General features: G+C 46.3%; 9 protein-coding genes across 9 annotated transcripts; 4 read left to right on the top strand and 5 right to left on the bottom strand.

The window, feature by feature from the left end:
- Window positions 1-25: 25 nt before the first annotated feature.
- Window positions 26-498, top strand: V1508DRAFT_442616 (uncharacterized protein). The gene has a single exon (XM_066942342.1). The coding sequence runs from the start codon at window positions 179-181 to the stop codon at window positions 410-412; it is 234 nt and encodes a 77-aa protein (XP_066792458.1). The 5' UTR covers window positions 26-178; the 3' UTR covers window positions 413-498.
- Window positions 499-1,466: 968 nt separating this feature from the next.
- On the top strand, window positions 1,467-2,572 carry V1508DRAFT_427768 (uncharacterized protein). Its single transcript, XM_066941718.1, has one exon. It carries the CDS (start codon window positions 1,590-1,592, stop codon window positions 2,385-2,387), a length of 798 nt encoding a protein of 265 aa, XP_066792457.1. The 5' UTR covers window positions 1,467-1,589; the 3' UTR covers window positions 2,388-2,572.
- Window positions 2,573-3,641: 1,069 nt separating this feature from the next.
- V1508DRAFT_444775 (uncharacterized protein) lies at window positions 3,642-5,102 on the bottom strand (the record flags this gene model as incomplete). The annotated part of the gene is made up of 6 exons (XM_066942407.1): window positions 3,642-4,006; window positions 4,090-4,414; window positions 4,471-4,646; window positions 4,678-4,715; window positions 4,769-4,955; window positions 4,994-5,102. The coding sequence occupies 6 exons, from the start codon at window positions 5,100-5,102 to the stop codon at window positions 3,807-3,809; spliced, it is 1,035 nt and encodes a 344-aa protein (XP_066792456.1). The 3' UTR covers window positions 3,642-3,806.
- A 2,651-nt stretch (window positions 5,103-7,753) lies between these two features.
- On the bottom strand, window positions 7,754-8,131 carry V1508DRAFT_435693 (uncharacterized protein; the record flags this gene model as incomplete). Its single annotated transcript, XM_066942077.1, has 1 exon — window positions 7,754-8,131. One exon carries the CDS (start codon window positions 8,129-8,131, stop codon window positions 7,754-7,756), a length of 378 nt encoding a protein of 125 aa, XP_066792455.1.
- Window positions 8,132-11,267: 3,136 nt separating this feature from the next.
- On the bottom strand, window positions 11,268-12,284 carry V1508DRAFT_407011 (uncharacterized protein; the record flags this gene model as incomplete). Its single annotated transcript, XM_066938821.1, has 3 exons — window positions 11,268-11,888; window positions 11,924-12,215; window positions 12,247-12,284. The coding sequence occupies 3 exons, from the start codon at window positions 12,282-12,284 to the stop codon at window positions 11,268-11,270; spliced, it is 951 nt and encodes a 316-aa protein (XP_066792454.1).
- A 2,313-nt stretch (window positions 12,285-14,597) lies between these two features.
- Window positions 14,598-15,345, bottom strand: V1508DRAFT_427752 (uncharacterized protein; the record flags this gene model as incomplete). The annotated part of the gene is made up of 2 exons (XM_066941717.1): window positions 15,316-15,345; window positions 14,598-15,133 (listed from the first exon to the last, which is right to left on the bottom strand). A coding segment is annotated over exon 2 (256 nt), but the record flags the coding sequence as incomplete, so codon positions are not given.
- A 1,408-nt stretch (window positions 15,346-16,753) lies between these two features.
- Window positions 16,754-17,146, bottom strand: V1508DRAFT_400756 (uncharacterized protein; the record flags this gene model as incomplete). The annotated part of the gene is made up of 2 exons (XM_066938364.1): window positions 16,754-16,980; window positions 17,041-17,146. 2 exons carry the CDS (start codon window positions 17,144-17,146, stop codon window positions 16,754-16,756), a joined length of 333 nt encoding a protein of 110 aa, XP_066792452.1.
- Window positions 17,147-17,507: 361 nt separating this feature from the next.
- V1508DRAFT_49607 (uncharacterized protein) lies at window positions 17,508-19,105 on the top strand. The gene has a single exon (XM_066942937.1). It carries the CDS (start codon window positions 17,846-17,848, stop codon window positions 18,938-18,940), a length of 1,095 nt encoding a protein of 364 aa, XP_066792451.1. The 5' UTR covers window positions 17,508-17,845; the 3' UTR covers window positions 18,941-19,105.
- A 2,242-nt stretch (window positions 19,106-21,347) lies between these two features.
- On the top strand, window positions 21,348-26,254 carry V1508DRAFT_427740 (uncharacterized protein). Its single transcript, XM_066941716.1, has 10 exons — window positions 21,348-21,492; window positions 21,551-21,702; window positions 21,753-23,957; window positions 23,982-23,993; window positions 24,015-24,036; window positions 24,070-24,091; window positions 24,119-24,228; window positions 24,262-24,686; window positions 24,742-24,805; window positions 24,862-26,254. The coding sequence occupies exons 1-10, from the start codon at window positions 21,450-21,452 to the stop codon at window positions 26,172-26,174; spliced, it is 4,368 nt and encodes a 1,455-aa protein (XP_066792450.1). The 5' UTR covers window positions 21,348-21,449; the 3' UTR covers window positions 26,175-26,254.
- Window positions 26,255-27,218: the final 964 nt, after the last annotated feature.

The raw sequence follows: 27,218 nt of genomic DNA, 5'->3' as shown, positions 1-27,218 counted from the left end.
ATCTCCCCATTCTCCCCATCCAGCGTCGTGTTCTCTATACCTCGTTCTTTCTTCAGCGTGCACCAGCAACAATGGTTCTACAACAAGCAATCTCCGAAACAAACCACACCCTCGACAGGCAGTGGCCAGACCTCTAGCTCCGGGTCCCGCAAGCGGAAACTATCTCAGGCATCAGCTGATGCCGGCCTCCCTCACCTGGTCAATTCCGTATGCTCCGAAAGCCGGGTTTAATGGCGACATCCGAAACTCCCGTTCCATTTCAATTCAGAGCTTAAACACTGGGATTATCTCCGAGCCTCTCAATACACTTCCCACGGTCCTTCCAGGCCAGGTCCTGGTACGCGGTTTCTTCAGTGCAATTGCGCTGCTAATTTCTTCGTTCCGTTTCTTGTCTCATCGTCGATTTCATTAGTGTATAGTCGGTGTGCTTTCGTTTCTAGGTTCTGCATCAGTAACTGTAATATTATGTACTAATCAACTGGCTTGGAATCAAACGAACTTTCCTCGCCCTTTTTTCATATTCATAGCAAGCTTTTACCTTGGATAGATCTTATACTATACCGCGGTCTCGCATTAGCACTAATCACTTCTGTCCTCGTGGATGAGTGCTTATACCTGGAGCGATCTTTGTTGAGCTACTCGCAAACTTACGCTAGACTTGACTAGCGCGGTTGAAGAATAATATTCTTCGAGAACACTTTTGGTGGTCTGTCCTGAGACAGGCAGACAGCCACAGAGCTTACCCTCCGAAGAGCTAACCTTATTCTCCATGCCAATGCCCGCCTTGCAATCTCCTATGAATAGAATTAGGTTGCGATTGCGTTCTTCTCATGGCCGAAAACCATCCACGGAGTTTATAGCATATTTCCAGCAAGGCCACACGAGAACTACTAGTAATAATGAGCGCCACTCTCAGCAGTGGCAGAATATTTGTTCATGATAAATCCTTGCTAGGTAATCGGACGTTGACAATGACCAATCACGTCAGAACCGGCGACGGCTATCTAGATTTTACGCCCATTTGGTATAAAATCTGTGGCAACTTGGACTCGGGTCAGCATCCCCTGAATGTCGCACACGGCGGCCCAGGGTTATGATCACCTTCGGCCCCCAACCAACATTCTGGTTATATTATACGTCTTCGGGATCTTGCAGCCCCTCCAAACAACATTCCTTCTACGTCAGCTACGCTGCGGAAATTCAACGCATCTGCCACAGAAATTTCGTGAATACCCCTTTTGGACCGAGGAGCTTTATCTCGCCGAGCTCACAGCCCTCCTTCCAGCCATCCCATCGCTTTCAGAGACCACGCCGAGATCGCAACAACGGACAATCCTGGACTTGGAAAAACATAGCCATTGATTTTGGACATTCGTTCAGTGGTATCAGACATGGTGCAGTACACCCGCTTGCTAGGTGTATCGACGCACGCGGACTTTGAGGGCCCTGCTGTTACCCTGCCTCGTCGTTGCGTATCTTAATCAACTCGTTATCTCCGCTCTATAAAGCTGTGTAGACTCTCTCAGCAAGTTGCAAGGAAAATTCATTTCATATGATAACAGCCAAATAGTTGTGGCTTCTCTTCACACATGCCCATAATGACCAATTACTCATTCTCCTTTGACTTAGCAACTCTTTCTGATGTACCCATTCTGGCCAAAATTTCCGCAGATGCTTTCACAACCGATCGCCATACACGGATAAAGACTCTTGGCCAAGACCCTAACAGCCATTCGAATATGATGAACGACGTTCTCTCATCCTGGCTCAAAGTCCCCGGGCGTTGCTCAATTTTAAAAGCCACGGACAACACTACAGGTAATATTGTTGGTTGGATATGCTGGGGTTTCCACGGCTATAAGAAGCAAGGCGCACCTGTTTCAGAAGAAAAAAAGGCCAACGGAAGAGGCGAAGACAGTAAGCAGGAGAGTGAAAAGAGCAAGGCTGAAGAATCAAGTCATGATTCACGTGATGGACATGGACAATCACAGCCCAAGGTAGATAGCGAACACTCCGGCCAGACTCCAATTCAACGCCTCGAATCCATAACAAACCAGGACATGACTCGCTGGCAGAAGATCCTCATGCCAGACGGCACAAAGTGCATGATAATTGTCGCTATAGCTGTATCTCCGGCCTACCAATCTCACGGAGTGGGGTCTGCGCTGATACGATGGGGTACAGAGAAAGCGGACGCTGATGGTGTTTTTTGCTGGGTGCATGCCTCAGAGGCAGGTCACAAAGTATTTGCAAAAGAGGGGTTCATGGAGGTGGGAAGATTAGAGGTTGATCTGGATGAATTTGCGCCGGCCCCCTGCGAAGATGAAGACGGAAACGGAGAGTGGGGTCGGTACACGTTTCGATATATGCGGCGGCCGGAACTTTGATGAAATAATTAATTAGAGTCTATGGTAGCGGAACTACATGCAGATCTTCTGTTCAGAACTTTTGCTCATGGTTGATGCCTTTTACCTAACGTGTCCCTGCGATAATCCTCTTATTGTTTCCTCTTCGCACATGCAAAGTTGCCTGATAATGTAAATAGAGAATAGAAAGCTGATAGAGTACGATACAAGGCTTATAAACCCTAGACTACGCCGATTTACCAAAGAGTGAGCTTGCGGACATGTCGCACTCGACCATCCTGGATTTCAGGGGCAAGATTGTTAGCGTTCAGACCTACCGTGCAGTCTCTGAATTACACAAGCCCGCATTCTGAATCCTAAACTTGTCTCCGATTGCCTTCTGATCGGGCCCCATTCGCTGTAGAGAAAATTACGTTCACACTAAGTCGAAACGCCTCCACTAGTAGCAAAAGGCTAGAACATTGGTCCTAAATCTGAGATTGCTTGATCGTCCCTTAGTTTCGGGTCAGTATCGCCCAGACCCACTGAAGAGGACTTCTGCTAGATATCTCTTCCTCCAGTCACTTTTTACGATGAATCTCTGTGAACGGCTTCTTAAAAATCGCTCGGATTTATCTAATTCCAATGGAAACTGATTGCACTATCTACTTTGCTCATATAGCCAATGATGAGCTACGGATAGGTGAAGGATCACAGATAGGGATGAACAAGTATATCAAAGAAATGAGATGGAGATAATATTATACACAACTAGTATCTTAAATTAGTCTGACCATTCTAAGTTCGACTATTCATGTCGCATAGCTTGGCATTTGGCATAACCTCATTGCTAACTCACACACTGGTCATGCCAATTGAAAGATCGCCATCCTTTAAACAAGATCTTCAGTTATAATTATCCACTGGCGAATATTATCTAAGCAGCTCAACGATAAAAGCTAAATAATACAGTATCACATTGTTCGACTTCGGTTCACGGCTTATGCAAGCGCAATATCAGATCCATTGTTCCTGTAAGAATAAGCTGAAGGCCAAAACTTATCGCCGACATTTCAGTCTTGTCTGTTCTCGTGTCCATATAGCGCTCCTTTTCTTCATCACTCAGGGCGTTCCAAGTATAATCCCGTCTGGAGATTCTCCACATATAGTACAGCCTGACAAATGCGTAAATACGTTGAGGTGATCTTAATTATGATGCGGGCGATGAAAGTAGCCGCCGAATCGTCATCAGCCATAGCAATGAGGCTTGAAGTGACCAGTCTTGCTGCTAGTGAACAGATCGAATGATTAAATTTAGTCTTTCGAGAATCGAAAGTATCTCACAGCTATAATTGCAAAGCTCTATATCAGCCTGCAAAACAAGAGAATGAAATTATACTATCCGTTTGATAGAGCACACGATGGAGAGATAAGGATATTAAAAAAGGCAAAAAATCAGGGTCAGCATCCAGTGGACTCTGAGATAAGGCATTTATTCTCGATACGCTCGACGGCGGTCTCGAAGATGGCGGAGCTGATTTTTGCCTCAATCCAACTTTTTTGAAAGACGTCAACGGGCGTGGCCAGAATTTCATGGCCATTCAGAACATGACTTGGGACGCAGTCTCCAAGGACGACCTCCTCGAGGTTTGGCGGAATATCTTCAGCCCGGATTGTCCGTCCCTTATGACTACCTGCATTCTGTGCATTAGCTGTGGAACCCTCGGTCATGCGAGTTTGTCACTTACAAAAAACCGCGTAGGATAAAGTAATGTCCCTGGAGGACAGTTCGTTTCCTCGCAGCGAAAAGTCTCAATGACAACTTTCTCCAGTGTACCAAACCACGTAACCCCGTTTCGCACTAACGGTCCAAAGGGGTTCTGATGCAGCTGAAGACGGAGCTCATTTGTGGCTTGCTGGATGGCCGCCGCTGCTTCTTCTTCATTCGCATAATACTGAACATCTGACTTTGCACCACGAGGCCTTTCATTAAGACACATAGCAATGCCTAGATGGCAATGCAATGCACATACACACCATGAGATAGCTTCTTGCAGACTTCTATAGGACTGCGACATGCCAACTTCAAATGCAACCATAATTTTTTTTCTTCGTCATAATTGACCAGGTAACGAAGGGCGCCATCCCATTCCCTGATTGTGAGCCCCCGTACTGCTTGCCGATACTTTGTAATATCGGTCGCTTGAGATACACGACGCCGGATGTCTGCACTGATCCCTCCGCGGAGCAAAATCTCATTACAAGAATTTGCAAGACTACCCACTAACTCGCCTACCATATCTCCGTGCAGTGGAGTGGGAGCGGCGACGACGATGGCGCCGTGTGCTATCATAGCATAGTCGAGGGAACCTACGAGTATGCGTCAGCGGCAGGTGTGTAGGCGATCATGTTAAAATACTTACTTGTTTCCCTCAGTGTCAAGGAGCTCTTGCGCATATTCATATTCATTCCAACTTGCCGGGACTTCTATTTTCGCGTCCGGCGAAAGCGGACGTCTCACAACACCCATCAAATCGGACTGCTCCATGGGCCACGCTTGTGAACAGCTACTCTTGTCTTCGTAGTTAATACCGATTTGCGCACAGTTCTCTTACTTCTCTTGCTTGCAAGCTGACTGGATATCTGACTTGTCTTCCTTGCAGGTTGGCTGGATATATATAATTCCGCGACTTGACGCGGGGCCTGCACGCCACGCGTAGCGGATTCAGTATTGTCAAGATCGCCAATCACACTCATAGTTAAAGTTTCAGACACATGACGCAGACAAATGATCAGAGAATGACAGACTGGTACAGGAATGCGAATGCTGAGAACGCTGACAGTCTGAATGATACTAGTTGTGAGAATCAGTGACGAACAGCAATCTGTTGTCATGGGCGATTTGGATCCAGACTAGGGAGCACTGATACTTTGCGCGCGGTAAGTGCTCTACTGTTGGAACACTGTGTGACCGCGCCGCACGGGCATATCAACTGTGACCTCATGATCCCGGAGCTTCAAGCACAAGCTGTTCCTACCGTGGTGTCATGCTTACTGAGCTTTGAGTTACATATGTAATAGATAGGAATGAAGTTATTGTCGTAAAACTCAGTTGCGGGATAACAACGTGTTTTCCGGGGCCAGTCGGAATTAGGGCTGTTTCGAAACGAATATCGGCAGGTTTTCCCAATATTCGTATTCGATATTCGACTCTTTCAAAGGCATCCGAATAATATTCGATATCCGTATTCGACAAATAAGGTTTAGGTCGAATAATATCGGCTCGAATATTCGCATTCGATCGAATACCGGCGCAAATCACGTGATACTAATTAAATAAGTTAAAGCATTTCCTATTAAAGGCTTTAACCCTCAGGACCCGAATTTTCTACTAGCTCTCAATTCTTGTATAGATTTGTATACGAACTATCCAGTGTAGGGCTGGACACGAATAACGATTTTACGAATATTCGTACGAATATAAGTCGAATACGAATAATTTGAAGTTGATTGCTTAGTAATATTCGTACGAATAAAAAGTCAATTATTCGTAAATATTCGTAAAATTTTGAACGCTAATCTCTAATATACATGTCGCGCAGTAGCACCAGACGCCTCATTGTCTCCGCACTCAGCGTCACCCAGCATATCCCTTCCAATATTGAATAGCCTCTCGACTGCCACGCTCGATGCAGGTATTGCTAGATAGTCACTGGCGGCTGCTGCCATACGTGGGTATTCATCGCGATGGGCCCGCCACCAAGAGAGCAACCAGCTGTTATTATTTGTCGGCAACTGATCAACAGTCACGACGCCCGCCTGGAAGTAACGGCCGATGTCTGTCTCTGAGCGCCTGCCACCCAGCAGCTTCTCAAGTAGTCGTGCTTCGAGACTCTTTCACTGAACTACCGCATTTTCATTGGCCGTATGTGAAGGGTCACCGGCTACCGATGCGTACTGTTTGTGCAGAATGTCCTTCACATGCTTGATCACATCTGCTGCGGCGTCGCCTAATTCTTTCTCTAGCAAAAGCGTCTTAAAGCGAGGATCTAGAATTAAGGCAATATAATACGCGTCCTGCTTATCCATGTAATTATAGTATTTCTGATATTTTCTTAGTCCTGCATCTGCGGCTTGGGCGATATCGAGGTCATACTGGCAAATTCGCCTTCTCAGTACACAGCATCATGGAGGAGGTCGTGAAGCTCGTAATATATAGGAAGCGAGGTTGACGCTTCGAAACTGTAAGAGTGAATTCTTCAAACTTTCGCAGTATGTTATCAATCTGTTCTAGTCGATCCCAATCCTCGCCGCTGAATGCTGGAAGATAGCTTGACTCTCTATCCATTTTTGGATCCGTTGTTTCGCGTTCAGTGCATCTCGGAACATCCTATGCGTCGAATTCCAGCGCGTGTCGACGTCGTATTCGATGAAGGCATCTTTCAGCCTGTTTGCTTGACAAATCAGCTTCCACTGCTGTTTGCGTTGTGGCGTTCTTGCGATCCAGAGGGCCATGATACGAACTCGAGCCAACGCGGATTGCGAGCTGATTTCTTTATTTGCCTGAATTAGATCGCAAGCTTCCATCGCGCTTTTGTGATCGCCGGCATCCAATGCGGACAGTATGTCATTAACAATTAGGTTTAGCACGTGCAGCGGATGTAGCTGTCCAGTCCTTGACAACGCATTGGTGCTGGGTCGTCTGCGGAGAAATTTGTGTCATGAAGACTTGATCCAAGATCGCAATACAATTCAGAAATCAATTTTTCGTTGTTAGACGCATTGTCTGCCGTGATAGCAAGCAGCTTCTGATCGATCTGGAGCTCCTGTAAAGACAGGTGAATCATCTCTGCTATATTCTCCCCACTGTGCACGCCGCTGATTTCAGCAAACTCAAGGACTCGCTGTTGGTATTGGAAGTCAATCGTCAACCAGTGACCAATAACCCCCAGAATGGATTTGGAGTTTCTGCTAGTCCAGGCGTCTAGAGAGAGTGAAATTTTCTGGCAGGTGCGGTCCAACCCGTCAATTAACTGTGCTCTGCGGGACTCGAATTCCTCCTCAATCCGACCTGACAATGTCTTCCGCGACGTGAACGGGAGAGAGATTGTCAGATTTTGAAATATTTGCTGGAAGTCGGGCGATTCTATAGCGTCAAATGCCATGCTCGCAGTGACTACCCACCGCACTAAATTTTTCTCCAAAAGGCGTGCTCTGCTGTCATTCGCTTTCTTCTGAAAAAATGTGGCAATTGATGGCCGTTTTGCAGTCGTCTGGGCATCCTCTATGTCACTTTCACTTGGAAAGATCCCATGTTTCGAGAGATGGATGGTCATGTTCGAGGTGGATGTTGCTCTTGAGCAATCGGTTGTCTTCCAGTTACACCGATTGCACTGTATCTGGCGATCTTAGACTAGTCCCTTACCCCTCTTCGTCCTCCACACCTTTCCAGGAAGAGGCGAGGACGTAAACTGTGCCCATAGAAATTGATTTTGTGTTCTTTTTCCAGATGGCTCGGATTCGCAGAGGCTCGAAGTCTCAGATGGTCCGTCTTCGGTAGACTGGTAATACTGAGAGGCTAAAGGGTGTTGATGCTCGATGAGCTGGTCTGCTGTGTCGTCAGCAGTAACTGACTCAACAGTGCTGTTGCCTTCATCTGAACGAGACCTTTTAGCGATGCGGTCTTCCGGCACTGCCTCTTCATCACTGCCATCATTAAGGAGATGGTAATCAATCCTTTGAGAGCGCTGGGGCTGCTTGTCGAGGCACACATTGTAATTATCCATTGATTGGTTAGTTGTCACGAATAACGGCTAAAAAGATTTCAGTTTGTGTAGTGGAAAGAATATGCGACGTATGAGTGGAAGACTAGGCGAAGGTTGGCGTATACACAGTTGTCGTATTAACATTTGGATTGCGAATTAAAGCGCGTATCACGGACGCGACATTATCAGATTGTCGGTCAAGCTGCGCTAATGTCAGATTTAAAGTTTTTGGCCCTGTTAAGTTACGAATAATTACGAATCGAATACGAATATTGATGGATATAATCCTAACCATATCCGAATAGCGAATTACAAAAAAAGTCGACTACGACTAAGCAAATCCTTATTCGAACCCAGCCCTAATCCAGTGCTTATTGACTCTCATAGTTAGATGGAAACCAGAGGGTATCGCCAAAACTATTTCGCCCTCAATGACGGCTACGATAGTGAAGTTTTACCGGAAGATCAGCTGCCAAAGAGTCCAACTCCTGGGCCATCAGCCAACCCCATATTCGGTCAAAGAGAACTTACGTCGAGGTTTTACCTTCGGATTCCGTCTCGCAGTCGACTAGGCAACCTGGTGCTGATTCTTCAATTGTTGCAATGTCCTCGGACGATATCACCCTGCATCAGTCCGTCCTCATACAGATAAAAAGAAGGAATGGTTTTGGGCGTATTTCACTCAGAAGGAGATTGCGCATAAGTGGTACGACCAGAAGTATAAAAAGCGGAGAACCACGGACACGCGAATCCAATGCTCCATTGTGGATGAACGTACTGGCATAGTATGTACCTAGCATACAAGTGATTCCAAACGATACGCGTCTACCAGCAATATGACGAATCTTTTGCAGCGAAAGCATTCGATCGAAGGCCTTAATGCTTTACCCTCCGAGCCAGTGAAGAACAAACATAGATCCACCCTTCTTGGTCTTTGGGGCGATAAAGATAGAGAAAACCTGACGCACCAGCAACTGCTCCAAAGGAATATCCTTCGTTGGGTTATTACTAATAAGCAACCCTTCACAGTTATGAATCGCCAGCATTCCAGCAGATTTTTTCGGATATTCCAGGAGTATCACTTCCTTTCACTTCACGAGATACTCTTCGGCAGCGACTATTGGATGACTTCGTTTTACAGCGTATTCAACTGAAATAAGAATTGGCTGCAAATTTGCCAGACCATTGCTCTATCTCTTGACGTCTGGACGAGCAAGAACAACCTTCCTATACTAGCGATAATCGGCCACTGGCTCACTGATGAATTCAAATACAGATAAAGACCGTTAGAATTCACAGAGCTGCATGGACCGCATAGCGGCGAGAACTTATCGGTGACAGCTAAAAATATGCTCAAAGAGCTGGATCTAGAGCGTAAGCTACTTACAATTACCGATGACAACGCCATTAACGCATGGCTCTGCAACTATATCACGACTTACAGCAAAATCTGGATGATGAGCCTCTCTTCCGTGGTCCAGATAGCTATATTCGTTATGCGATAGTTTTATGGACGGAGAGCCGTGGTCTGTTGTAGCGCAAGAACCTCTGGCTAAACTTCGTATCCTAGCTCTATGGATTCATCGCAGCCCGCAAAGGAAGCAAAAGTGGAACTACGTATGCAAGATTAACAACCTCCCGGACAAATTCATCGAGTATGATGTTGACACTCGGTGAAATTCGGCGTTCCGGATACTAGATGATGCTTTACATGCTAAAAACAGGTGAATAAATTCCTTGAACTCCAGAAGGAATTCCCTCCCTTTACAACAAGAGATTGGGTCCGAGTTGCGCAGATTCATACGGTACTTTCAAGTTCAACAATGCACTCTTTTCGTATCTGAAAAGCAACCGCAGATTAGTCTAACGGTCGCAATCTATCATGAACTGCATGATGAACCCAGCTTGAAATCCCACTGAATTTCATATCTCTACCGTTGATTAGCAATACTATGTCGAATATCGAATATCGGCACGATATGTCGAATATCGAATATCGGCACGATATGTCGAATATTCGATTCGACGGTCGAAGAATGCTTCGAATAATATTCGATATTCGTATCCGACGCCGGGGGATTGGCCGATATCGTATTCGACGCCGATAATCAGTCGAATATCGTCAACATCCTACCGAAAATGAGTGTCACAACCCACAAACAGTGAAAACTCGAGCAGTATCTGTATTATAAAGTTAGTTGTATCAGCATTTAGTCAGCCCCAGGAACCCTGACCCACGACCACAAAATATTCAACAGAAGCAGCCTATGTAGAATAAGCATTGTTGTGAGGAAGTCAGATTTAGATTCGAGCCTGTATACGCTCAATCACCGTGCGGAGATGATCTTGGTTCATGGAGTAAAACGCGCGACGATTGCAACGTCTGTGAACGGATGACGCTAGTTGCTACTTGGCAATAGTGTGCAATCTGATGCTAAATTTGGATGGCCTGGACAGGGGGTTGGCCCGAATTGCTGTGGTGTTCTGTGACGTCCTCGTCTTCAACATCTTCTGGGACAGCCCGCATGGGCTCTTTCCTTGACCAAAATGCCTAATTCATCTCATACAGTGCTCGTTGACATTCGTAAATCCTCTGTGCGCACCCAGATCGGAATCCCTCTAGCCATGATCACTAGTGCTTGAGCTCACTCCGAGCTCGCTCAGCTCGATCCAGACGAGCAGTACGAAGAGACACAAATTGGAAACTTTTTGATGACGAATAGCATTAGAATCACTGTCCCACGCAACTCCAGCAAGGCGGGCGGAGGGGACGTACGGTAACTCGCCGGCAGGCACAGCTCCATCAGACAAGCTGCACCGCTGGACAAATGGGACGAACATAATGCTGTAATATTTGATTATATTGAAGCACACAATAGCAAACAACATGTACAACTGCAGATTCCAATGACCCCAATATATACTTGAGGTATTTCCTTCTGGAACTTCTAGGCATTCCACCAATACCCAATTGCGTCAAGTTACATATTGCTCGAATATTCTACAATCTACGATAGTAGGCTAGAGTGTTCTACGCATTTCCACATTTTATCCTGCCCGTTTATACTTTAACGTAGAGGCATAGTGCATTGAATCTCCATGAATCTCCTTAAAAATCCACAACAACAAAATCTCTAAACTGTAATCTAATATTAATTCACTTGTGACCACCCACCGTAGTCCCGCATTCCCAGCAGTCTTCATCCCATGGTTCAGTGGCCATCGCACCCCATCCACTACCACTCCCGCAACTATTGTATGAATCATCATCATCATTGTTGTAATAGTTATCAATTCCACCATATCCATTGAAATACATCTCACCGTGCAGCGCATTTTGGTTCAATGGACAACCAGAATTGTCTGCATATGTCAAACAGTACTTCGTGGTCGGGAATTCGGTAACATAGTCAGCCATAGCATCACCATGATTGCCAGCCACATCTTCACTCTTCACGTATTCGTTCCATAAATCTTGGTTACCGTTATCGTAGTTATAAGTAGCGTAGCTAACAGATTCACTGCTACGCTTAACCACTGTGCCATTATTCTTGTCAAGCTGATCAGGTGCATGATACGAGCCAGGACCTTCAAAATCATAGCTGTTGATATCCAAGCCAGGCATACCCACAAATATAGTATTAACACCTGTCGTTGTATTATGCAAGAAGCCAACTTTGAATGTACCCAATGCCTCTAGTGCGGACCTATGTATGTCTGAGAACGTAGAATTCGGCAAGGAAAACAGATCCGGTAAGCTTGTCCCGTTGGCGAATCTCTTTTGAGGTGACCGTTTGTACCATTACCGAATACCATATATGTACTGATGTAATTTTCCGTGAAGACCGATGTCGTTACGTCCCTTTTGACCGGAGATACAGATCCAGCAAGACCCACCGAAGTTACAGTGAAGACCATAAGAGAAACCGCTAAAAACATTGCAGCAAAGCAGTTCCATTGCGAGCCACTGGTACAGCCATAAGCGATCAGAGTACCCGAAACGCCCGCTGCAGCAATTACTACGGTTTTCGCTAAGCCCACTGACATAAATCCCCATCTCTTCGCTAGATGTTTGGATACTTCGTATTCGGGCCTAGATAGTAGACTCGTCGTCGCATCCACAGACTGGGCTGTACGTGCATTTAGGACCAAAATCATGAGCAGTAAAACACATACTAGTATGCATATAAGCTGCGCTCGCTGTAAGTACTTTGACATAATGTCAGAACACCTCGTTAGTATGACGAAAGCAAGCGTACTGCAAGACCATGGCCACAAAGATAAAACCCTGGATATATAGCTTTTTGGGAAGAATCACCCGGCTTGAGTTAGTGACATTTAGTGACTCTGACCCAGTGATAGAAAGCTCTAGCTGAGACAATTCAAAGGGTGATGCGTTAACACGGCTCCCTTGTTTAGGAATTTGCGGCGCTGTCATCTGGACCAGGTGGCGATAAGAAATAAGCAGTGTTCAACGCAGCTCCAAAATTAGAGCTTAGCCATCTTATTAAACTTTTTCAGAGCTTGACGGCTGCCGGTGACCCGGTAGTAGCATAGTTTCCGCAGTCACCGATTCGTCATTTGTCGGTTGCGTGTTTTCGGACGGCTATCGTCATTATTTCATTCTGATTGACTCTCCAATGATCCGTTGGCAAGCGCGTGGCCAGGCCATAATGCCACACGCAGCTAATTTCGTCTAGCGCCCGGTTGTACTCCATTGCGGCGCATATCGAGATTCTCATATCGGTAGTGTCAGGACGAAACCCTTAGTACCAAACTAAATGTCTATCGGCACTCCGAACGGTCGGTGTCCTCCGCCAGACCCGGCTACTCGGATCTCGGAACTCTCAAGCTGGTTTCCTTCCACTCGGGTGCTGCGGTGCTTTACCTTTGTTGGGGGTTGCCGTTTGCCGTTTTGCCGATATGCGGATATTGACAATACGATCGGCAAATCGGCGGAATATATATATAACTTTTTTAGTATCGATCATTACACCTGGTTTATACACGACAATTGTGTTGTGCCTACGTAGTCATATAATAACTCATCTATCGTACATATTTCCCACGAGCATCGACAATCGCATGATGTTGGTCGTCATGGAGTCCCTGAGAGCACCGAGCAAATCTCTCACCGCCGTTTCCACTGCAACCTCGGAATCGGGCTCGCTAAGTAAGCACCAGCGGCAGAATTACAAAGCCAGTTTAGGTCTTTTGTGTCAGTAACACTGACCAGCGAACTATCACAGTAAGTCAATGGTATAATATCTGAGATAGGGCTACCAGTCTGATATCGTGGCTACGGCCTTTGGAGCATGCTCGACTCGACATCAGTATACTCGATTCTGTCTGCGGCAGAAGCTGGTCCAGCTGCAATTGGCTGCCCGGCACCACACTATGGATACTGTCGATGCAGATTCTGGCGTAAGGTTGTAGAATCAATCCACCACCAAAATTTATTATCCTCTCTTAGTTCCTCCAAGGTAGACTGCCATTTACTTAGGATCCAGGACAAGAGCAGTATGGTGCATATCAGGGTCGACTCGATCTTCGGTCATCACTGCCATCTTTGAGGTTCCTGTAGTCGAGGAGCTCATCGCGAGTTGTCATCCTCAATGAGTGTCATTGTGGCAAGATGACAAGTTAATTGTGTGAGTCAGCAAGTGGGATCATAGTACTGCAGATGTCGTCCACAAAAATTTCGTGGTCAGGGTATCAAGATATACTAACCAGCTCATCCGGTGCTAAACTATAGTTCAATTTTTGTAACATGATTGCTTGCAGACTGCCTATATTCGCACCGCAAAATTGGATAACTTGAGTTGGGACTTGCCTCGCGTTCCTACTCGGCGGAATACATACTAATAAGCGCACACTTCCCAGCGATCGGATAACTGCGCAAGTCTTTAATACTTTGAATGCATTAAATCAAGATAACTAGTTGGTGTACCGTACAACTCTTGAATAAGATACTAAAATTATCAACGGATTAGTGGTATCAACTGTCCCCCCAGCAATCTACCTTTTGGAAGGTGTTTAGAAGTCTGTAAGATAAACTCGCAGGATATGGCATTTGATGTTGTGCCACGCAATTCTATCAACTCACGGGTTTTGTTGGCGCTGCTAGTAAAGGTATCTGACGATTGATCGCATTCGCGGGAATTTTATCCACTTTATCCGACGAAAAGCTTTCTACATATTTTTTAATTAAGGAGAGGACTGTCGGTGGTGTCGCAATCTCGACCACTATGACCCACCGTAGCTCCAGATTGCACCTTACTGGCGCTGAACATCTAGATGGGATATCAGCGTGGCAAGCCTTCTCTAGGACGGGCATTCGGTGGAATGGAAGCAGCTGACTAACTGTTGATCATGCTCCCAGACGTCTCTGCGTATGTGTAATTGCTAATTGTTACGTTGTCGTTACACCACAGAGACCTGACCGCTGGGATCGAGAGTACCCCATATTATGTAGCCCGAGAACATTACAATCATAGATTATCACTAAATGCGCAAAGCTCGCCAAACTAAATCGCACAAAGCACAAACGTGGACAAGTCACTTATTGACGTTACACCTATAAAGGATTGGACTTTGAGTTAAGCTGTTGCCGCGGCAAAACCCGAGAGTGCAAGATGTGGAGAGGAAAGACAACTGATCTCACTGCGGAGTAGCGACGTATCGTACTATTACCGCATATCACGCGTTTATTTTTCAAATTGGGGTAGCGCCTCTTCTCTATTGCTGGGAGACAGAGATCTGGTGACCATCACTGAGGCCGTAGCGAAGCTCATAAGAACAGTTGCAAAAAATATTGAAGCAAAGCAGTTCCATTGCGAGGAGTTACAAATAGCACAGCCATTTATGACCATAACTGAAGACACTGCAACTGCGGAAATTACTACAGTCTTTGCCAAACCCGGGTCCATAATTCCCCATCTCCTTACCAGGCGCTCAGGAACGCCATATTTCGGCCTGGACATTAAGCTTGTCGTCTCGTTCGTAGAATCAGCTGGATGTGCGGGATTGCAGTGCAAGGCCATGACTAAATAATTTAATATGCGCGTCCTGTAAGTAAGTTCAAAATGTCCAATAAAATACCTGAACACTATCCGCACGTTACAAGAGAGTCAATACGTGGTGCGAGATGAGAATCTTACCACTTGCGAAAGAAAGCGCAATTGTCTCTAGATCTTGGCCTTGCGCCCTACATTTATAGTGAATTTTGTGGAGGGTCAGGGTTGTCATGGTGGTTGGGTATGATATGTACCTATCATATTTGGTGCATGCAGGGATAGTCCCGACAATAGTAGAACCCTAGCCCCCGCCGGCCAATATTTCGTCGTTTTTGGGTTCAGTTGTTTAGGGTTTCACCTAGGGCGTTAGGGTTTTATTTAGCCCTGCCGCCTCGGTCACTTAGACCGTGTCGCCGGTAGCCTCTTCAGAATCCGCAAACCTCGAGACTCCCGCACCACATAGTCGGATATTTTATTCAGACGAGAACAAACTTGCGATAATTAATTCTTTCACCTCTACCAAGGCGATTAACCCTGAACCCTGGTACACGTTTCGATATATGCGGCGGCCGGAACTTTGAATGAAATAATTAGATCTATGTTAGCGAAACTACATGCAGATCTTCTGTTCAGAACCTTTGCTCATCGTTGATGCTGTTTACCTATGTTGTCCCTGCGATAATCCTCTTATTGTTTCCACTTCCCTCGATGTATATTCTTACTATTTCGTTGAGCGCATATGCAATGAGCTAATGCTTTGTAAAGTCGCCTGATAATGTAAATAGAGAATAAAAAGCTGATAGAGTACGATACACCATGTTGACTCAAGTTCGGCATTAATTACAAGGCTTCTAAACCCTAGACAACGCCGATGGCTTTACCAATATGTTTTGTCGTCAGATTAGTTAACGTTCATGCATTATCACAGCTCCAGCAGAATTCTCATTGATTTTTCTTTCCATTTCTCAGGAAGACCAAAACTATTCAACGCCATGTTCCTCTTGTGATACCATTCAGTATAGTACCTAAACAAAATTACACTGACAATATGAAGTGCATACAAACCTGCCGATATCCTGCCTTCTAATGCGGAGCTATACAAGCGGGACAAGAGTTCATGGCGTAATTGATCAAGTTTCCGAAACCAGTAATCGTGCTCCGCAGTCCTGTGTCGTCTGTGAATGCTCTGCCGACGCTCAACATCCCTCTAGCTTCTCGGAGACTCCGTTGCTTCCTACACCTTAAATGCAGTACTACATACACCGCTGCGGAGTATATTAGCTTATAATAAGAATGTACAGTTCCCAGAAGTCCCTCTTTTTGCGATCTTCACTCAAGAGTTATCGCATTGTATTTCTTTTGATCTTCCTTCCACTCCTTCCACCGTGAGGTTCAGCAGAAGCAAGAAACATGCCGGACTTGTTAAAGACCTCAGATTTTCGACGACGTAGATACGCAGAGCAAATGAAGGTTGCGCCATCAATGAAGGTAACACTGGAAACCCTCTCGTGATTTGGTAGGAAGGCTGCACACATCGCCATGAATCCGCGGTGTCCTGTCATAATTCCGACATCAACGGCAAAATATACTGTCATGGGGCAGGGAAGCATGGCACGGCAAGGCAAGACTATATTTCGAATATCGCCAGTGGCTCCTTTTCGCACAATGGACGCAAATAGCACTCCTCGGACACGGAAGACTCCATCACATCCCGAATATTTGTCTGCATAATACGTGACAGATGGATAACCAATCCCGTACGGCGCGTGCTCGCGAAACGGCGAGTTTTGTACGCGCCGACAGCATCGTCCTTGGCCTTAAGGAACTGCTCGATATTAAGTTTGACATCAGCGACTAAATCACGACGTCAGAATGACCTAACCGATCTGTGATGCATCCTAAGCAGCTACGCACCCTCAATTCCTCGCTTCTTGGTGCCATGAAGTATCTGGTGATACAAATGTGAATTGTTCAATAGAGACTTGGAAGGAATGCATCCGACGTTAAGGCAGGTAGACATGAGCCGTGATTAGTAAGGAAAGAGCAGGTGAATACCAGGAGTAAGGGTAGGAAAGTATGCGTCATAGCGATCGCTGACCAGACAGTTTACTTCGCAGAGGACCGGTGCGTATAGGATTGAGGTAAGCGCTGTGGATAGTGTAATCATCACAGATTCCGCCAATTCAGGGACCCAAGCAACTGCACGACTTAACACGACTTACACGAGTTGATACACTTGGTGTATACACTTGACTAAATAATCTACACCAGAGCGTTTCTGACTAATCCACTACATAAATTTGAAGGTCCAGTGTACGTGGATTAGTGTATTCAGTGTATCTGTTCGCCATAAGACAAGGCTCTGAGAAGTTGGTAAGTTATGTGTATCCAACAGTAGGATTGATAGTTAGTAATAACCCTATCCCCACTTAATTTGGGGTGAGCTTTCAGACATGCAGCTTGCGACCATCCTGCATTCAGGGGCAAAATTGTTAGTGCCCAGATATTACCGTCCAGTGCCTCCATTACACAAGACCGCATTCTGGATGCCAAAATTTATCAACTCACTTACATAGACCTTGGTCAAGTCGTTCATTGTCCTGTGCTTGGTGCTATTCACTACAACTTTGCCTCAAACCCCAACTTATTTGCCCTCTTATTTATTATATTTGACGCCGTGCCGTCAGTCTCTGTCAGTCTGTTTCCTTCCGTGGATAATATGCTAGAAGATCATCGACCTTATCCACCCAACGGTTTTGCAGATTGTGCAGATGAAGTGGCTAAGCCGAGCGAAGTCAAGTGGTTCACGGTCAAAATCAATAGGCGCAGTTACAGCATTAATGGTGTGAACAAAGCAGTCAAGTCAATGTTTTTCCTGATATTGTGTGGCTTGCTATATTGCCTCATATTTATGCTGCCGCTAAATAGGAGTAGCAAGCATATTGGTGATATAGGAAAAGTAGTAGTACCAATAGTTAGGAAGAGGTGGATAAAAACATTCTTGATAGGCGCCGGAGTTTCAGCGTTTACTATGATTGCTACTGGAGCAACTGTATTTACGATGGCTTCGTGCAAAGCATCATTGGCAGCTGCGTTGATAGGTGCTCCGATATGGCCGGCAACGTCGCTGGCATGTATAGGTAGTGCAGCTCTCACAGTAATGAGCGCAGCAAATGCCGGTGGTTTGTATTCATATGGAAGTAGCCAAGGTTGGGTATTTGAGTCAAATGGCACTTCAGTAGGCAACCGTGCTTTGAACGGTGGACTATACTACGCTATAACAGGACATTATATTCAACATGACTGGGACTTACGAGACTCAATTGTGGATCAATACTATGAACAACTCCATGGGATAGATGCGAATATAACGAATATTTTCAAGCATTTCAGTTACAACGCGACACTGAATGAGTCGCTATCAAATTTATCATCCATGGTAATCAAGCGCCAAGGTGTAACTGTCGCGGTTCTTACAGAAAGGGACGAGGTCCGTCAACGAATAGAAAGCTTTATACAGTTTTCGCGTGGTTGGCCAACACTATCTAATACTACTCACGTCATTAACAAACGGAATGATATGTTAGCGTCTCGGATGTCTTACACCGTGTACGGTGAAAATATGCAAGGAGGATCGTATTACGAAGAGCCGCTGGATGAAGAAGCGAATCAGGACAAGACGGACGATTCGGACGATTATTTTGTTAAAGAAAACAAACAGTATCACGACAAATTTTGCTTAGAATTGTCGCCACAGACCGACAGTGTTGGCATTGACTCAATAATAGTTGGTGAAATCTACGTTAACGCGTAAGGGGGGTTAGATGGTGAATGTTAAAACGGCTGATAGCCATCAGTCCGGACTGCGTACAGGAAAAAAAAAAAGGATTCAGTCAGCTGGAGAATGTCTAATGGGAGGGTTGATATAGTTGGCATTGTGCTTATTTGGTTTGTCTTGCTTACGTACTTTGTTATTATTGCTTTCTTGTTTCTCTTTTGCTTGCTTTATCTTATCTTTCGAAGTTACGGAGTTTGGCAGCTATAAAATGAGGGGTTTGTCCTAGCCGAACGACCCCATTGTGCAAATCGTCGTGGCCGGTGCTCGCCGAGCCGGACTCTCGTTTGCCATCGCCCTACACAAGCAATGGCGTTCCCTGGTTTAACCAATGCACCGGCTGCTTTTCAAGCTTATATCAATCATGCCTTACGAGGTCTTATCGATGACTTTTTTATTGTCTATTTAGACGATATATTAGTCTTTTCCAAAACAGAGGTGGAACACACAACCCATCTTCATCCATCATATCTCGCGCTCCGATTACGATCACACTCTACGAAAGGGAACCCGAAGAGGTCAGCATCGAACGAGAAGGATATTATCTCTCCATCTGAAATAACTGCGCCTTGGACGACATGATTGCTGCAGGGCCATATATAGAAATGATCAAAATATATTTCTTAAGAAACAATGAATGTAGGTTAGAATAAGTCTGAGACTGTAATAACGAAGGACGTCTAGGTACTAAAGCAAACTGTTGTCCGATACTGGGATTGATCAATGCTATTCGCCGGACCATGAATTGGAAGTGGGACCAAGTGGCTTGGTTCTAGACATGGCGGCATATCATTATCAATTTCATTTATACTCTCTCATGTTTACATCGAAGAACACGTTATAATCTCCACATTCCTTCCATCGGGGTCAAACAGAAACGCGACCTAGTGGTCATGCGCATATGGTGAAGTGAAAAAAGAGATCTTTGGATGCCATCGTATCGCGAGATGGTGAAGTGGGAAAAGAGATCTTTGGATGCCATCGTATCGCGAGACTGAATTGAGGGGCGTTGGGGGAAATGATGGGACGGATGTAGGTTTTCACGTCCATGGGATTCTTTATTCCTCCAAGGTGCTCATGCATGATACGAGGCTCAACAGACGGCAAAACTGAGCAACATCAGCCGTCAAAACTGAACTCTGCCCTGTATCCTGTGACGTGTCTGAGCACGAGTGGGAAAAACAAGTACGCGTCTCCGGCGCGAAGTCACGTGACTAACAGAGGACCAAACTGCAGACTCTTTTTAGGCACCATAAGAGATTAGAAACTTGCTTGAGTATTCATTGCAACGGGGAATAATTGACCCGTCAGATGACTAACATGCACGACCCTAATCCTACGAAGCTTAGCACAAATCGGCCAGGACTAAGCGAGACGCGCGCGTGCGATGCGTGCAGAAAAAAGAAGAATAATGGGCGTGTAGCACGAGATTTCCTAGACGCACAAACCAAACTCTGGCAGAATTAGATTCATAGATTCAGACTACGCCTTGCGCATTGTCTAAACGGTTACCTAGCCCACACAGATCCACAATATCGAGTATTTTTTTGGCCTTGAAATTTGACTCCAAAGGGGTTAAGGTCCTTCCTCTACGTCACGGTATAGTTATGGCCTATGGCCCGGCACTAGGCGGATGCCATCCGGAATCCCTAACTTGAACTGGGTTGCAAGCGACGGCTTCGGCATTGTGGTGCCTCTTGTCATTGCTTGCATACAAATCGCGACCTGCCCCGTATTCTCGTAAGTGAATGCAATGTCGTTGAGGGTGTGCGGTCTTGTAATTGCTAGCTTTCCGAGGCAGCCAATATAAAACAGTCGAAGATTCATACACTCAAGGTTAAGAATGCTCATCAACGTTTCTGCTTCTGCGGTGCGTAATCTGGGTCAGCAGCGCAATCGACTAAGTGCACTCATCATGAGGTGCTTCAGACTAAGCAGTGAGCTCGTCTGCGCAAAATTAACGGCGAGGGGCTGCAATTCTGTTTTGCAAATTTGACTATTGGAAAAGCCCCGGACGCGATTGCTGTTGCTGACAGCGTCAACCCACTTTTGTACGCTACCACGACTGTCACCCAAAACATCGCTTAACACTGACCAATTGTGTCGGAATTCAGTGACAGTGGGCCCTAACCCTTTTGCAAATCACCCGGCAACACCAGAAAAATAACTGGCTTAGTTAAATCGGGATAAATTTGAAAAAAAAAATTCCAGAGATTTCGGACAGTGCGCTTTTTTAGTCTTGAATCCCCTGATCTGAAATTTCGAACAAAGTATATGGCACAACACACATTGACGTCCGAGACTATCTATCAAAGTGCGGCTCATTTACCTCCGCGCTCAGACCGCTGGGCCCTTCTCGCTTTCCAGATTATATCGCCTTTGCAGTTTTCGACATTGCCGCTTTTGTGTCCTTTCGCGTCGTGGCCCAGGCTCCAGGTTGAGCTTTCCTCCATTGTCATTGTTATTACTCTGACGTCCAGTCTCCATAATGCCTCCTCCAATTGGGTTTGTTTCGACCCGCGAAGACGCTGGTACGTATAATCTTATCGGATTTACTATTTTTTTGGGCCAATTGTTTACCTAAGTCAGCCGCTCGTGTTGCCTATCTCTTCAGCGATACCGTACTGTCGGTTCAGCCGAATCTCAAAGCTGCACCCCTTGTTGGTTTTCAGCATGCTCTTGACCGAATGGTCCACGACAATGTCCGCGGTATCGTGGCTGAGCGGGGAACTCTTCCTTCGGTATGTGTAATCAAAATGAGATTGCTTTATGTATAGTTAACGTATTGCAGGTCTACTCCGTCAGGTATAATGCTGACCCGTTCCTCACCGCCGTCGAGGAGCTCGGAAAGACGACCTTTCTCTCGATAACAGCTGCATCTTCGACCCTGTCGGCTGCCATTACACATCTCGCGAAGCTCGCCAAGTTTCCAGTTGTTGTCCACGTCTCCATGAGCCGAGATTTCGCTGACTTCTCTGAAATTACCTGTCTCCGTCATCTTGGATTCACGCTCATCCAGTCTTTCAGTTTGCGTGAGGCGCAGGACCTCGCCATCGCGTCACACACGCTTGCCATCCGCACTGGCAAGGGTGTCATTCACTTCTTTCACCAACCCGAGGGTGAAGAGACTCCTATTCCATTTGAAGACTTCAATCAAATTGATAAAATTTTTGACAGAAACGCGTTGGTAAATCGTGGAACCAAGGGGAGCAGAGTGGCTAACAAAGTCTATTGGAACGGTGCCGCTGATGTTGTTGCCGAGAAGCCCGCAATGGAGGAAGCCGCTGAGGAAAAGACCAACGGCAAGCAAGCCAACGGTACCGTTGATTTAACAACGGTCAATTACAATACTGCTGGTCTGTTTCAAGCTACTGAGGCTGTATTTGACCTCATGCGTGCTGCAGTCGGACGTACGTATAAAGCATTTGATTACCATGGTGCTGGTAATGCGGAAACCGCTCTCCTGATCTTGGGATCATCCGCTCAGAATTTCATTACCACTATTGGTCATGCAGGCTGGGGCGACATTTACTCCAAGGTTGGAGTCATAACGGTCCGCGTTTATCGTCCGTGGTCGGCGGAGAAGTTATTAGCCGTCATTCCACGATCCGTCAAGCGTCTTGGTGTGCTTGAGCAGGTCCACCGCCAGACTACCAAGTGGGGCCCTGTACTGCTCGACGTTATATCTTCGCTCAATAATGACCTGTCTATAGCTGCCGCTATTCCTGTCGTTGTCGGATACCAGCTCGGATATCTCGACAGCAAGACAATTCACAAGGCTCTTCGGGGCATCATTCAAAATATCCAGTCCGAAACCCCTATTCAGAATTTGCTGGTAGGTGGCCGTGCCTCTCACGACGTTGACCCTGAGTATCACCTAACACAGCCAGAATTGGAAACCGCCTACTCCAAAATGCTTTATAACATTTTTGGCGATCGGTTGAGTATTCTCAATGCCCTCGACAGGGATAATACTGGTATTCCACAGACAATTACTAGCAACCCTGAGTATGGATTCGGAACGTACCTCGCCAAGGAGGAGAGGAAGAAGGAGTTGATGGCCAAGCTTCAGGTGGCAATTAACGAGAATGCCTTCACGAACCAGGAGACCAACGACCTTGTTTCGCGCTGGCTCCTCCTCAACAGCGAGGACTTAAGCAAACTTTCCGAAGTCGGCGCTGAGGTAATCGCGAAGTTGGAAAGCGATCGCTCAGAAATTGCTAGCGAATTGCTTAATGACAAGGCACTCATTCTTGGGACTAGTTCGTGGATCATTGGCTCGGATGCTTGGTCTTACGATCTCGGTACCTCTGGTGTTCACAATGTCATTGCATCTGGCAAGAATGTCAATGTTCTCATCATTGACTCGCAGCCTTACACTAGTCGTTCCGCTGAGGATTCTTCCCGCCGGAAAAAGGACATCGGACTCTACGCTATGAACTACTCCAGCTCATACGTTGCTTCAATTGCTGTCTACAGCTCCTACACTCAAGCTCTTCAGGCTTTCATTGAGGCGGACAAGTTTACAGGTCCTTCCATCATTACTGCTTATTTGCCTTACAACGAAGAGACTGATTCAGCTCTTACTGTTCTGCAGGAGACAAAGAAGGCGGTTGATTCTGGCTACTGGCCTCTATATAGATGGGATCCTCGACCCGATGAGAGTGGCCTGCCTAACTTCCAGCTCGACTCACAGGCATTGAAAAAGGAGCTCAAGAACTTCTTGGAGCGCGAGAACCATCTGTCTCAGGTTGCTCGACGCGTTCCTGTCTTCGATGAGAATGTTGCCGGTTCGTATGGTTCTAAGCTCCGCATGCAGCAGCGTAAGAAGGCCAAAGACGCCTATTCTAAGCTTCTTGAGGGTCTTACTGGTCCGCCGTTGACCATTTTATTCGCGTCCGATGGGGGTACTGCAGAGAATCTTGCCAAGCGACTTCAGAGACGTGCCAAGGGCCGGGGCTTGGGCGCAGTTGTCATGGCAATGGATGATTTCCCAGTTGAAGACTTAGGTGCCGAAGAGAACCTTGTTATCGTCACTTCTACCGCTGGTCAGGGTGAGTTCCCGCAGAATGGTCGTACTTTTTGGGATGCGGTCAAGTCGTCTGCAGATCTCGACCTTACGTCCGTCAAGTACGCTGTGTTTGGTCTTGGTGACAGCCATTACTGGCCACGAAAGCAAGATAAGGTCTACTACAATAAGCCTTCTAAAGACTTGTACCATAGATTGGAGATCCTTGGTGCCAAGCGAATGGTTGAGCTGGGTCTTGGTAATAGCCAGGATCCCGATGGATACCAGACAGCGTACCCTGTATGGGAGACTGAGTTGTGGAAGGCGCTTGGTGTTGACGGTATTGGCGCTGCTGTTGACGAACCTCCGCCATTGACCAATGAAGACATCAAGATCCAGTCCAACTACCTCCGAGGCACCCTTGTTGAAGGTCTGAAGGACGAGTCGACTGGCGCAATTTCGGCGTCCGATTCTCAAGTAGCCAAATTCCACGGCGCATATCTACAAGACGATCGTGACATCCGCGAACAACGAAAGGCAAGTGGGCTGGAGCCGGCTTATTTTTTCATGATTCGTGTTCGTATGCCCGCTGGTGTGTCAACGCCTGCTCAATGGTTGGCGATCGACCAGATTGCTGATGACAAGGGCAATCACACTTTCAAAATCACCACCCGAGGAACTTTTCAGTTGCATGGTGTGATTAAGAAGAAATTGAAGGTATGATTTGCCAGTGTCGGCGCTTATACGAGATTGCACCTAACATAATGAATAGCCAGCCATCAAGGCAATAAACGTTGCGCTGCTGGATACGATTGCTGCCTGTGGTGATGCCAACCGTACGTTTCTCTAAGTTTGGCTTGCTTTAATCCGTACATGCTCACTCATGTTGTAGGAAATCTCTTGTGCGCTGGTGTTCCATACAATAATGCTCTTCACAAAGAGCTTGCTTCCTATGCCCGAGGTATTAGTGAACATCTTCTGCCGACGATGACCGCTTACCACGAGATCTGGCTTACGGACGATAATGAAGAGAAGAAGCTTGTGGCGGGAAACGCAGTCGTTGACTTCGAGCCTCTGTATGGAGCAGCCTACCTGCCTCGAAAGCTCAAGATCGCCATCGCCGTGCCACCATACAATGAAGTCGATATATTCGCCCACGACGTTGGTTTGATCGCGATTGTCGATGACGGAGGCAAGCTCACAGGTTTCAACGTTGTTGCTGGTGGTGGTATGGGTACCACCCACAACGACAAGACGACTTACCCGCGAACAGGAAGTATACTTGGTTACGTCAAGAAGGAGGACGTTGTCGTGGTATGCGAGAAGGTTATGTTAGTCCAGCGTGACAACGGTGATCGAAAGGACAGGAAACATGCTCGTCTACAATACACTATTGACTATATGGGCCTCGACGTTTTCCGTCAGAAAGTGGAGGAGTTACTCGGATTTAAGTTCGACGAAGCACGAGCATTCAGGTTCGAGTCTAACATCGACCAATTCGGATGGGTCAAGGATGAGCGGGGACTCAATCATTTTACTATGTTCGTCGAAAATGGTCGTATTGAAGATACTCCTGAGTTCCGTATGAAGACAGGCCTTAGAGAAATTGCTCTTGCGATGAAGGCCGGAGCTGAATTCAGGTTGACTGGTAACCAGCACGTCATCCTCAGCAACATTGCGGAAGAGGACATGCCTGAGGTCAAGCGACTTCTTGCCGAATACAAGATTGATAACCTGCAATACTCTGGACTCCGATTGTCCTCTTCAGCCTGCGTTGCGTTCCCTACCTGCGGTGTCGCTATGGCTGAGAGTGAGCGATACCTCCCCATTTTCATATCAAAGCTCGAATCCTATCTTGAAGAACTTGGCCTTCGTCACGACTCTGTCGTTATGCGCATGACTGGATGCCCGAACGGCTGTACACGTCCATGGCTTGCAGAGATCGCTATGGTTGGCAAGGCTTATGGTGTTTATAACCTCATGTTGGGCGGTGGCTACGTCGGCCAGCGACTGAACAAGCTCTACAGATCTGCCGTTAACGAGGAACAAGCGCTCCAGCTCTTGAAGCCGTTATTCAAGCGATGGGCACTTGAGCGGGAAGAAGGCGAGCATTTCGGCGACTTCTTAATCCGGGCTGGTGTCATTAAGCCTACATTGGATGGTAAAAATTTTCATGACGATATAGCCGAGGAAGACGAAGAGTAGTGGTTAATAATACTTGTCTGTTATGAATCAATAGTAGCATAATAGACTGGAAGTGGAGGCCGCGTGAGGTTGGTATATATGCAGTGAATTTCTTGGATTCATGCATTTTATCTATATGATTGGATAATTTATCACGAAGAGCCATGTTTTACATCGAAAAGTTCTCGTATGAGTGCGAGGGATATGCAAGACACATGATCATTCACTCATTACACTGATCACAAGATAAACTTATTACATCATGGATGCCGTTTACGGAGGGTCCGACGAGCCTCACATAGCGTGGCGCTTATCGCGACCCCCCGGGTCACTGAGCTCGCTGAATCCAGCAGGGAAATTGGACAAGTAAGATGCCACGTAGACTATATATAGTCAAGCGAAAAGGGTGGATGACAATCCAGCAACACGCGTTATGCATGAGATCAACACCATGCCGGAAATACTCCTGTCAGTGACCAAGGGTTTCACATTGCTGCAATCTGCTGGGTGTCAGGGAACTCACCCAGATATCTGGTATAAAGATTTCGAAAACGTCTGGCGAGAAGACGCACTGACGTATTGCAATTTTCTCAGTCTGAGTAGCAAACTCTTCACGTTGACTGACCTATAACTAGTGCACGAGGAGCGTTTCCGGAACTTATGTTCTGCTTTTCAGAATTTTGTTCCCACAATTCCTTGCGGGCAACGCCGACATCAGTAGTGAAATCGGTTCCCTCCACAGTGACTAAGCAGTAGCTGTCACTGATTCCAGAGCTGGATGACTATATCTTCCCTTCTGTATGCTATCCTATTGCTTTCAAGCCAGTTCGCCTCGATTGCAGCCACGTGTTCTGTCTATTTGTATTCTAGTTAAGCTGGAACGTCAACTCAAGGACAGTTGTCCACTGTGCAGGCAGCCAAAAGTTCTCATCGCAGTTGATGGAATATTGATAGTGGTCTTCTATATTTTCCTAAGGAGACAAAGCGCAACAAATCGCGAATAATAAGGAATCTACACTCAAAAAGTTTCCACACTTGAAACCAAAATATCAAAACGAAGTGAAC

This window comes from Lipomyces doorenjongii (assembly GCF_038497915.1).
Source record: "Lipomyces doorenjongii strain NRRL Y-27504 unplaced genomic scaffold V1508scaffold_130, whole genome shotgun sequence".
Lineage (NCBI taxonomy): Eukaryota > Fungi > Ascomycota > Lipomycetes > Lipomycetales > Lipomycetaceae > Lipomyces > Lipomyces doorenjongii.
This window is presented reverse-complemented; position numbering and strand designations above follow the sequence as displayed.